This window comes from Ruditapes philippinarum, unplaced genomic scaffold (genome assembly GCF_026571515.1).
Source record: "Ruditapes philippinarum isolate M1 unplaced genomic scaffold, ASM2657151v2 ctg3913_1_1_1_1, whole genome shotgun sequence".
Classification (NCBI taxonomy): Eukaryota; Metazoa; Mollusca; class Bivalvia; order Venerida; family Veneridae; genus Ruditapes; species Ruditapes philippinarum.
Genome location: NW_026859290.1, coordinates 809 through 13,601, shown reverse-complemented (window position 1 = coordinate 13,601; position 12,793 = coordinate 809). Strand labels below are relative to the sequence as shown.

Genomic DNA, 12,793 nt, shown 5'->3' with positions numbered 1-12,793 from the left:
TATATATAAGTTTAATAACCTTAAAGTAAAGAAGTTAAATATTTCTTTAAAAAAATCCCAAGTCAAAAGGAATAAATCATATAAATGCTTCAAGAATATGAACAATATCACATAAGATAATATTAAGAATAAATATTTAATTAGAGGTAATACCTTAAAAACTAAAAAAGATATAAAAACACAACATAGGTAAAAAATACTAAGAATAAAAGAATTCTTACAATATATATTAACTAGAATTATGAACCTTAATCACATAAATGTGTATATATATCAAATATTTGAGTTAATTTATCCTTTATAATAATACGTAAAAAAATAATATTTTTAATAAAACTAATCAAGGAAATAATCTGAATAATGCTAGGATTTATAACCTTGCACAATAAGACCGGATGTATTGATAATACAAATCGCAAACTACTCGCCCTTTCGTCAGTCGTCGGATAAGACCCAAACACAATAGTATAATACACAAACGATGCGGTATCGGTCTAACCTACGCTAAGAAACTAAACATTGTAAACAAATAGGTAATTTAATCTGGAGTTGACAAGTATTCCAATATAATGTAGTAAAATCCACCTAAAATAAGTAATCATAAACAAAAAGCAAACCAATACATTATTATATTATTTACTTAATATGCGGTAGAAACCTGAAAGTACAAAAAAACCAACCTGGTTAATATTAGGGTCGATTTGTTAAAATTAACATTCAGTTGCATAAATTTAAATACAATTTTTTTCCAACATATTCAAAACATGGGCAACCAGAACAACATTAATTCAAATATATACATTTGTTTACATTATCTCTTTCTTTACAATATGAAATCACTGTAAACTACTTTCAATCCGATGTCCCGAGTTATTATTAGATAATAGCCGAAAGCATTCCAAGAATAAGTACATACATTTGAATATGAGGTGATCCCTTTAAAAAAAAAGAATACAGTAAAAAAGAGATTTATTAAGACCAATTCTAAGTTCAATGGGAAATAATCTGAAATATTGTGCTAGATTATAATCTTTCCACTAAAATGGATATGATAAACACATATATTAATATTGTACCCTTTAGAAAAAAATAAATAACAGTAGAAAAAAGTGGGGTTTTTTTTAGGGAAAATTCTAAGTTCAAGGGGAGATAAATCTGAAAATATTGGTGCTAGAGTTATGAACCTTGTCACATAAGACGAGGATGATGATAAGGTACACAAATTTGAAGTATGAGGTTGAATCCTTAAGATATAAAGAAGTAACAGTAAAAAATAGTATTTTTTAAGGTAAATTATAAGTTCAAGGGGAGATAAATCTGAAGATATTGGTGCTAGAATTATGAACCTTGTCACACAAGACGGGGATGATGATAAGATACATACATTTGAAGTATGAGGTTGATCCCTTAAGAAATAAAGAAGTTACAGTAAAAATAGTATTTTTAGTGCTATTTAGTGCTAGAGTTATGAACCTTGTCACATAAGATGTGGTTGATGATAAGGAACATTTATTTGAAGTTTGAAGTTGATACCTTAAGAAATGACAAAGTTATAGTGAAAAATATTTTACTGCACCAAAACTTTAATCTGAAATCTGGACGCGGACGCCGACGCCGGGGCGAGTAGGACAGCTCTCCATATACTTTGTACAGTCGAGCTAAAAATTAAATATGTTATTTTTAGATAAATCGTTTAATGCAATTGTCAAATCAGAAGAATGAAGGTGGCAACACAAAATCTACCGGCCCGCTCTCTATATATAAATTATGAGCAGGCCATTGTTTTCCGATATTCCACTTTTAATAACGTACGTCACTTACTCGTTATAAATAGCTCTCGGGACTCTGTTTTAAAGAAGGCTGACAGTTATATTGTGCATTTTTCCATGATAAAATTACGTAAGTACTTAGTTGGAAACAACACAGGGTAATTGTATTTCCAACAAAATATAAAAAAACTGAATGCCACATTAAAGGTAAGACATTAACACAATACGCATGTCAAGAAACATTCTAAGAGACAAAACTATAATCGACCTACATCCCTTCCATGGGCATATAAACGGGATCCCTGTCTGGAGCCACCACTCTGGTTCATTACCGGGTCTGTATTTCTTTTTTCCTACGACAAACAATTAAAGAAAGTATATTACACACATTGGTGTTACATCTTATTAACATTTCTATATAGAGAAATTTAAGATAACTTTAGTATGACTTATAACTTCCGTCTACAACATAGCAAGTATATAGAATCATTCTTAGCATAGCTTTTTTATACTTGGTGGTCAAAGCAAATGGTATGTCATTTTAAGAGGGACTCCTGCGAGGGAATCTTTCTTTTTAATGACGGGAAAGGAAAATTTATATTTTTAGTCCATATGATTTAGGTCAATACCAATAATGTATAACTTGTGTGCAAAGTTTCATATCATTATCTCACTGCGTTTTTTTCTTTTTCTACGAGTAATTATTTTCGTTTAGCAAAATGATCCAAATAAGTGAAAAGAGTTTAAAAAATATTAAAGAATTTGAAATAACAACAAACATATGTATTCTGATTTTATTTATTCGTTAATTTATTTACTTATTTATCTATCTATTTTTGAAATTATCCTTTGCATGACTTTTTTTCTGAAGGTTTTAACATCCTCTATTAAAGAATTCAAAAGTTATGCTTTTTGACTTTTGGACCTAAGTGGAGTCCCTTTAAGGTATCTCATATAAGTTTGAAGAAAACTTCTTTCAAGGATAAATTTCCTTATCAATTTGAATAAAACAGGACGCATGCTAAGCTAAAACTTAAGATATAGATATAATCACTAAGAAAATTTATTAACATGAAACATAAAATCATTTTAATTATATATATCAAACAAGCCATGTTAAAACTGCTTGGTTTTTTGTTGATAGAAGATAGGAAAACTATAAAGTTTCTACATTGTCACATACCTTTGCCAGCAACAAGATTTGTTACTATTGTGCGTAATAATCTGGCTGATTTGAGTAATTCATCGTCGCCTAGAATAGATGTAAATAGTATATTTTAACTACACTGAATTAAAGTCCTAAACGGACACTTAGTTCTAAGTAAGTTTGAGGCTTACTATCTGATAGAAATGCAAAACAATATATTGAAAAGCAATTCATGGATACATGTAACATATAGCAAGATATATTATAACAATTACCAACAAAATTAAAAAGTTCTGGGTAAATTTCAACAAAAAATAAAAATCACACAATGACATCATATAATTCACATCTCTTCCATAAAAAACAAAATGCAACATTTTTTTTTATTAATAATCTATGATTATGGTCATTGAATACGAGTTTGATTGTATTTAAGGTAGGAAAAGTCAAATTCAGCCAGTGAATATTATACTTCACCCAGCGAATATGATTTTACAATGTTTTGTTGACTACTGTTAGAACCAATGTCAATGCAACTTTTTATATCATATGATAAAAGTAATTACCCCATACGAAGGCATGTAAATTTTCATTCTAATAACATTGAAAGGTTTAACATCACACGTGCAAAAAATTAAGACCATCGTTATGTAACTTGCTTAAGATGTATAAATTTATGTAAATTATGAAGCAAGCGACACAATTAAATAAAATAAGACAATGATTTATATCTATGTTGCCGGAAAAGATTTACTTGAACATACGGACAGACGGCCTGATTATATTCTACCCGGATGGTTTGATAAAATGTAACAGAAAGAGCAAACCATCATATGAGCCGCGTCACGACAAAACCAATATAGTGCGTTTGTGACCAGCATGGATCCAGACCAGCCTGCGCATCCGCGCAGTCTGATCAGGATCCATGCTGTTCACTTTTCTCTACTTGTAATAGAGTTGGTAAGCGAACATCAGGGATCCTGATCAGACTGCGCAGATGCGCATGTTGGTCTGGATCCATGCTGGTTGCAAACGCACTATGTTGGTTTTGTCGTGACGCGGCTCAATTATATATTATTTTACATTTTCGTATTGCCTCCTCCACTTCTTTCTGTACAGCTGGCTCGAGCTCGCAAGTACCTAGAATAAAAGTTCAGAGAATTCAATATTTTAACACATGACTATCTTTTAGAAAAGGTTTTACTTTAGTTATTCGATGATATCCTACACTACGATATACCGTAAGTATCAAAATGCGCAAAAACATGATTTTATAAGTATAACAATATTTCAGCCCACCCCACCCCGATACGTCACGAGCTTTGAAACCTTACATGGATCAATTCTGAAGTAACAAAAAATTCAGGTGGTTAAAAACGAGTAACAGCTAAAGTTTCAATCAAGACAGCATGTATCATAATGAATAAAAGATATAAAGTATACGTTAAAAACTTTTATATCTCATTAAACAACTTTATTAACACATGCTTGTAATGAAAGGCATAAGAAGACTTTCTGATGTTTAATGTGTTTGGTTTTACGGCGCACCAACACAATTAAGGTGATATGGCGCCGAAATAGGAAACTTTAAGACGATTTTGGCTAACGTCAGGTGTTACAAACTTAAGGAACACCGGGGCACAAAAAACCGCCTCACCTGCTTGAGCTAAGAGATCCGCAGACTCCAGTAATTCAAATCCATTTTAAAAGTCACCTCTTACAATCATACATGGATAAACGATGGCTGCAATTATGACCTCTCAACCTTTACAGGCAACCCTCAAGCCACAAGGGGATTTTTGTAATAAAAGTATTACATTGTAAACAAGTAGTATTTCTTTCTTACAAAGAACTGAATAATTTTCAGTGTAAAATATCTAATGCAATATTGAATTCTATTGGACGAGTACACAGCTGTCAAACCTATATTGGAATAGGTTATAGCAGTGTTGGATATAGGTTGAACAGTTGTGTACAAGTCTTATAGAATCAGTATTCGTCTCAACAATATACATGTGTCACAGGGTGAGAAAATGTGCAGCCTGACCGGGACTCGAACCCGGGACCCTCGGAATACCGTACCGCGGCTCTACCGACTGAGCTATCCGGCCGCTTACACATCTTGTCCCCTATATAGTGAACAGTTCTGAACCGTGACATACTCCCCTGCTATATTGAAATTCGTCCTCGAATTTCACAGAGTTACAGAGCAATGTGAATTAAACTCTGAGCTGTATTCAGTCACGGTCCCCCGTTGGGCGCCAAATGTCACAGGGTGAGAAAAATGTGCAGCCTGACCGGGACTCGAACCCGGGACCCTCGGAATACCGTACCGCGGCTCTACCGACTGAGCTATCCGGCCGCTTACACATCTTTTCCCCTATATAGTGAACAGTTCTGAACCGTGACACATGTACAGTTATTTCACGAGTTTGTGGAAGGAATAGTAACAAGAGCTGTCAGAAGGACAGCGCGCTCGACTTTTTTAGTGCTTGCCTATAAAACAAAACTTTGACAGTTAAGGGCACACAAGACTTTAACTAGGAATTTCTAAGTACAAATCAAGAAACATTTTCACAGAGTTATCTTCTCTTGCTTACAGATAGGTCTCATGATGGCACATAAGAACTCCAACTTCCAAAGTAAATATCTCAAATGGTTAAGTCAACAAGTGGACAAGAATGAAAATCTTAACTGAGTTTCTAAGTCAAAAAGGGCCATAATTCAAATAAAATCCTTAACAGAATTACCTTCTCCTGCCCATGTTTTGGGACCATGATGGTAAACAAGTATTCCAACTTTCAAATTAATATCTCAAACAGTTCAGTCAAAAAGTGGACTGGTACTAAAAACTTAACCAAGATTCTAAGTCGATAAAAGGCCTTAATTTTTAAAACAAATCCTTGACAGAGTTACCTTCTCTTGCGTACAGATGGGGGTAATGATGTGAAATAGCATTAAAAGTTTCAAAGCAATATCTCAAAGGGTTAAGGCAATAAGTGGATTTTACCCATATTCAATGTATTTTCTAAGTCAAAAAGGGGCATAATTCTGTCAAAAACCTTGACAGAGTTATGTCCTCTTGTCTGTTGATGAAGGTCGTGATGGTAAACAAGTATGGTCAGTTTCAAAGCAATACCTCCAATGGTTTTGAAATAAAGTGAGGTGGTACAAAAAACTTAACCAAGCTCAATACACTTTCTAAGTCAAAAAAGGGCCATAATTCTGTCAAAAACCTTGACAGAGTTATGTACTCTTGTCTGTAGATGGAGGTTATGATGGTGAACAAGTATGGTAAGTTTCAAAGCCATACTTGTAATACTTCTGAAATAAAGTGGGGTGGTACGAAAAACTTAACCAAGGTGTGACGCCAACGCCGACGCCGACGCCGACGCCGACGCCGACGCCGGGGCGAGTAGGATAGCTCCCCTTTTCATAGAAAAGTCGAGCTAAAAACTGTTCCCCTATATATCAGGGAGGACATTGTAAGTACTGTCAGAGGCCGAAGGCCGAGGGTAATAGTTCCAATAGTTATCCCTGTTAACGCGAGACAACAGAAAACGCCCAGGAAATCATTGATTTATTACCTAATGCTTTGCAGTCAAGCTATGATATATTTTGCAACAACATACTAATAGCATTTTAGTAACTGTTTTAACTGAAAAGTATACTTTTTACAATACCAATACAATATCACTTGTATCATAGTTTGGAGACCTTTCTGTTGAAAATGTGTCAGGGTTAAATCGTATACATATACATGCACAGTGCGTTAACTGGAGTGCGGGTATTAGTTACCCGCACTCCAGATCATGCCCATTGATTGGCTAATTTTGCTGGGGTTTACATATTGTGACGGCAGATAAAGGGAAAGCGACAGAAATGTCATATTCAGATGTTCGTTCATTGGTTCATTTTTGCCGGGGTTTCATATTGTGACAACAGGGAACGTGCTTTTATGTTTGACTATGATACAAAAGAGAAAGAACACCAAAACACTCGGCAATCTGATTAATACTCGGGGGCTACGCCCCCTCGTACAAATCAGATAGCCTCGTGTTTCAGTGCTCTTTCTATTACTCAGAAACGTTACAACTGAACCATACACTGATACAGACAAACAACACTATAGACCGTACATGGAGCTGAGCAACCCCCTACGCAGTGATCTCCCCTTATCAGTGCAATTCTTCCAAGGGAGGTAATCACTGTGAGGAGTTTGGGAGCTGAGTAACGTTCGATTACCGAGTAGTGGCGGACAACGTTAATGGATTTTTTATAACCCATGACAGGCATGAAACATTCTTGTAAAAATTTTGAATTATCAATTATCTTTGAAAAAATATATATTTATGATTAATATTTGTTTGGTTTATCTTTCCAATCTTTTTTGTGTGAACATTGGACAAAATATACATTGTATATCTAAGATTTAGAATTGTTTGAAATGGTTTAAAGTAAGGAAATGTAACAAGCTTGATTCTTTACTTCACAAGGCGTCAACTTCTTATATAACAAATTAAAAACCTATGTGATTCTACGAAATTCTGTTATTATAAAAAATGTAAGTGAATTACCATGGTGTCCTAGTCTGGATGAAAGCACAAACGAAACTCCAAATTGTTCGGTTATTTCCTGTATCTGAAATGTAAAAAACCGAAATTTCTTGAACATGGAATTTAATATGGGCGTCACATTGGTAGCTAGGTTGTTGGAAATTATTTTTGTTTGTTTGTTTTGGGTTTTACGTCACATCGACACAGTATAGGTCATATCGCGACGTTCCAGCTTTACTGGTGGAGGAAGACCTAAGGCGCCCTTTCGTGCATTATTTCAGGCACGAACGGGCACCTGAGTAGAGGCAGTTATTTAGTATATAGATATGTACCATGTATTTTATGTATGTACCACCGCAGAAAAAAACATCTTGGAAGTGGTGTGATTATGGAGTCCATACAACAGATATTCACGATCTCAATGGTGTATATTTGTCTATTACAACCGTCACCATTGCCTATCCAAATAAAGTCAGTATTCAAAGGTTAACGTAACATAGCGTACAGTGGTAGTGAGGACTGGAAAAAAGTTGTTTTTTGTTACTATATGAGCCGCGTCACGACGAAACCAACATAATGGGTTTGCGACCAGCATCGATCCAGACCAGCCTGCGCAGAACAGGATCCATGCTGTTCGCTATCAGTTTCTGTACTTATAATAGGGTTTGTAAGCGAACAGCATGGATCCTGATCTGGATCCATGCTGGTCGCAAACCCATTATGTTGGTTTTATCATGGCACGGCTCATATATTGTCTTGTAATAAGGATCATAATTATGATATATGATATGAATAAAAAAAAACAAGAATTGTCGACTATGCTCCGTGCTTAATTGTAAAATAAATGCCTTGGTAATGTAAGATTTGTTAATAAAGAGGATAATTCATTCACAAAAAATATAAATAGTGTCCATAACATGAGTCTTCCATTAAGACCTTTGTTTTTGTTTGTTTCAGTTTACGCCTTTTCCCAACAGTATTTCAGTCATATAGGCGGCCATTTAGACCTAAAAATGTTAAGCTAAGAGAAAAGAATTCGAATTTGTAGTTCACTTGATTGCAAACAAAATTAGTTAATCGAAAACTTTAGCAAACATATTGGATGGTCATTTCCATGAACAAAGGTATTGTTGGCTTAAGCAGTGAATTTTTTTTTGTACGAAACTAAAAGCAGTTTGTTGAAATAGGCTAAAACTCAAACTGTGTCTCCACTTATACTTTCAACGTATGTGATACTGAGAAACCGGCACTTAGAAAAATTATTTCTAACATTCTTTCTGACAATTAAACATGAACATGGCAACATTTTATTATCTTTTTGAATGAATAAAAGTGAATAATGTCCGATTCAATGTAAGTGCACGAAAAGCCCGTGCCTACACATTACACTGCCTAAAGGCCATGCAAATATTTTCTTTTGTTTTTATTTTCAACAAAACCATACTGTATGGCTATCTTCAATTAAATTTATTTGATATTATTTTTTTTAAGATTTCGTATAAGTCAGATGCAATTACTCGAATGACTTCAGATATGTTAGGAAGACACTTTTAAATAAAAACTCGGACTGTATAGGCCTCAATTTCGGCAACTCCTTGATTTATTATAAATGGATAAAAACAGTTTTTCATATTTTTGAAAATCTTTTTTCCCTCATTTTCTTTAAAACACAACAAGAAGTATCTCGGCCAAAGTAAATCTGTTAAACAAGAAAAGTTGTCAATACAAAAAGAAATGTTAGCAATGCTTGCATAACAATGACATAATAATTATTTCTTGTAGCTATTAAGAAAACACCAACTTTTTGTGAACATTGAAACTAATTCATAGCATATGAATATTGGTGATTTTACAAAGAAAATAAATTTCTATTTAAGGTGTCCCTCTTACTTGTTTTACGTTTGACTTTATAAATTTTGTAATCATTTAAAAATTGACCTAAAAAAAGAAAGAAAAAAAAAACAAACAAAAAAAAAATAACATTTTATTTTAGAACTTTAGAACTATCGTCTACTTTCTAATTTATAGTGGCAAAACTTTCTCTTATTTTTTATCATAGAAATTCCTTAAAATTCATTTAAAAATGGTAAGAATGAAAAGAACTATCATTTAAATCTTATTTCAGAATGGTTAGAGCTGTCCATTTTATTTAAGAATGACCAATGAAATTCACCGATTTCAGCCTGTGATTTGAAATAAGACAAATGAAAATTCTTTTACACTATTAATTTAAAGAAAGTCAAACTGATAACAGACGTCAGAAAAATCGCAAACTTTTGTTCACAACATATTTTGTAAAAATAACTTATGTTTCTATCATTCGACAATCGTCAATTGATATAATATTATTCTTTTTCAATCAAGACGCATGCTTATATTGACATTGAATATTTTGTTTCAGATATGTACGGTGGCAAAGAGGTGACATTTTGCAGCATTATTTTATCTCGTGTTCACGAATTATTATCTTGTGGCCTCAATATATTATCTCGTGTTCACGACTTATTATCTTGTGGCCTCAATATATTATTTCGTGGCCACGAGTTATTATCTTGTGACCTCAATATATTATCTCGTGTTCACGACTTATTATCTTGTGGCCTCAATATATTATCTCGTGTTCACGACTTATTATCTTGTGGCCTCAATATATTATCTCGTGTTCCCGACTTATTATCTTGTGGCCTCAATATATTATCTCGTGGCCACGAGTTATTATCTTGTGGCCTCAATATATTATCTCGTGGCCAGGAGTTATTATCTTGTTGCCTCAATATATTATCTCGTGGCCACGAGTTATTATCTTGTGGCCTCAATATATTATCTCGTGGCCACGAGTTATTATCTTGTGGCCTCAATATATTATCTCGTGTTCACGAGTTATTATCTTGTGGCCTCAATATATTATCTCGTGGTCAGGAGTTATTATCTTGTGGCCTCAATATTATATCTCGTGGCCAGGAGTTATTAACTTGTTGCCTCAATATATTATCTCGTGGCCACGAGTTATTATCTTCTGGCCTCAATATATTATCTCGTGGCCAGAAGTTATTATCTTGTAGCCTCAATATATTATTTCGTGGCCACGAGTTATTATCTTGTGACCTCAATATATTATCTCGTGTTCACGACTTATTATCTTGTGGCCTCAATATATTATCTCGTGTTCACGACTTATTATCTTGTGGCCTCAATATATTATCTCGTGTTCACGACTTATTATCTTGTGGCCTCAATATATTATCTCGTGGCCACGAGTTATTATCTTGTGGCCTCAATATATTATCTCGTGGCCACGAGTTATTATCTTGTGGCCTCAATATATTATCTCGTGGCCACGAGTTATTATCTTGTGGCCTCAATATATTATCTCGTGTTCACGAGTTATTATCTTGTGGCCTCAATATATTATCTAGTGGCCAGGATTTATTATCTTGTGGCCTCAATATTATATCTCGTGGCCAGGAGTTATTAACTTGTTGCCTCAATATATAATCTCGTGGCACGAGTTATTATCTTCTGGCCTCAATATATTATCTCGTGGCCAGAAGTTATTATCTTGTAGCCTCAATATATTATTTCGTGGCCCCGAGTTATTATCTTGTGACCTCAATATATTATCTCGTGGCCACGAGTTATTATCTTGTTGCCTAAATATATTATCTCGTGGCCAGGAGTTATTATCTTGTTGCCTCAATATATTATCTCGTGGCCACGAGTTATTATCTTGTGGCCTCAATATATTATCTCGTGGCCAGGAGTTATTATCTTGTTGCCTCAATATATTATCTCGTGGCCACGACTTATTATATTGTGGCCTCAATATATTATCTCGTGGCCACGAGTTTTTATCTTGTGGCCTCAATATATTATCTCGTGGCCAGGAATTATTATCTTGTTGCCTCAATATATTATCTCGTGGCCACGAGTTATTATCTTGTGGCCTCAATATATTATCTCGTGGCCAGGAGTTATTATCTTGTTGCCTCAATATATTATCTCGTGGCCACGAGTTATTATCTTGTGGCTTAATATATTATCTCGTGGCCAGGAGTTATTATCTTGTTGCCTCAATATATTATCTCGTGGCCACGAGTTATTATCTTGTGGCCTCAATATTTTATCTCGTGGCCACGACTTATTATCTTGTTGCCTCAATATATTATTTCGTGGCCACGAGTTATTATCTTGTGACCTCAATATATTATCTCGTGGCCAGGAGTTATTATCTTGTGGCCATGACTAATTACCTCGTGACCTAAAAATATACCTCGAGATATTATCTTGAAGCTACAAATGTCACCTTTATCAGTTTATGCAATCGTAGATACATGTATATGATTTATCTTCTCACCTTTTCATAGGATTTAATAGTTTTATACGGTTCTAGGTTACAAATAGTCTTGTATGAAATTTATGTTTTTATAAAAAGTTAACGTTCGAAGACATACGCATATGTCATCTCTTTTGTTAGCAGGTCAAGATAGATGCACATCAAAACAAATGAAGCCACATTGGTTATCTACATACAAACTGACAAATGTCCGCAAGGTTTCATTAGTAGCTAGGAAACGAGACAAAGCAACAAAAAGCAACACTGTAATAAATGACTGTAAATATGATAGTATAAAGTGATACTAACTTTAATTTTAACATCCTCATACATTGCCTCCATGGTGTTTTCTTTTTCAAAATGTTCTGACATTATATTTGTTGAGCGATCATTATTATCATATCTATTATCATAGACTTACTCCAGGAGTACAAACAAACTTTTACAGTTACAGTATCGAAAAAATTGCAACAGGTTGACTTATCTATTGTGACCGATAGTGTACTCCGTGAAGCTATAACGGTAAAAATTTGTTTGTACCCGTGGATAAGCATGGAAAACCCACATTTGCCGAGTTCCGGATAATAACTAATCTTTCTTTCCATGAAATAATTAGGCCGTTATAGCGTAATAAGCTAAATTACGGGTTAATAATTACATAACTTTTTCAACATTATTAAAGTTATGATTGTTTTTTTTTAAATACGTTTGCACTTATCTATACTCTTTTTAAATATTATAATATATGAATTGACATTTAAACTTGCGTTCATATAGTGACCGGGTGAACTCAATAATGTACATCAATTACGGAAATTTCGAGTGTCGATCATTGTTTCAGTATAGGAAGTTATACGACTTTAAACATTTACCATAAAACACTAATAGACATAACCGAATAATATACTCGCATGAACACTTTCGCATGAGAAAAAACAAACAAAAAGAACAACAACAATTGTTAAAGACATAACAATTCAACCTTTGA

At 33.9% G+C, this 12,793-nt stretch overlaps 1 protein-coding gene across 1 annotated transcript; it reads right to left on the bottom strand.

The window, feature by feature from the left end:
• Positions 1–1,970: 1,970 nt before the first annotated feature.
• LOC132755961 (uncharacterized) lies at positions 1,971–12,308 on the bottom strand. Its single transcript, XM_060746902.1, has 5 exons — positions 12,115–12,308; positions 7,494–7,557; positions 4,000–4,056; positions 2,953–3,021; positions 1,971–2,122 (listed from the first exon to the last, which is right to left on the bottom strand). The coding sequence occupies exons 1-5, from the start codon at positions 12,175–12,177 to the stop codon at positions 1,971–1,973; spliced, it is 405 nt and encodes a 134-aa protein (XP_060602885.1). The 5' UTR covers positions 12,178–12,308.
• Between the last annotated feature and the right edge of the window lie 485 nt (positions 12,309–12,793).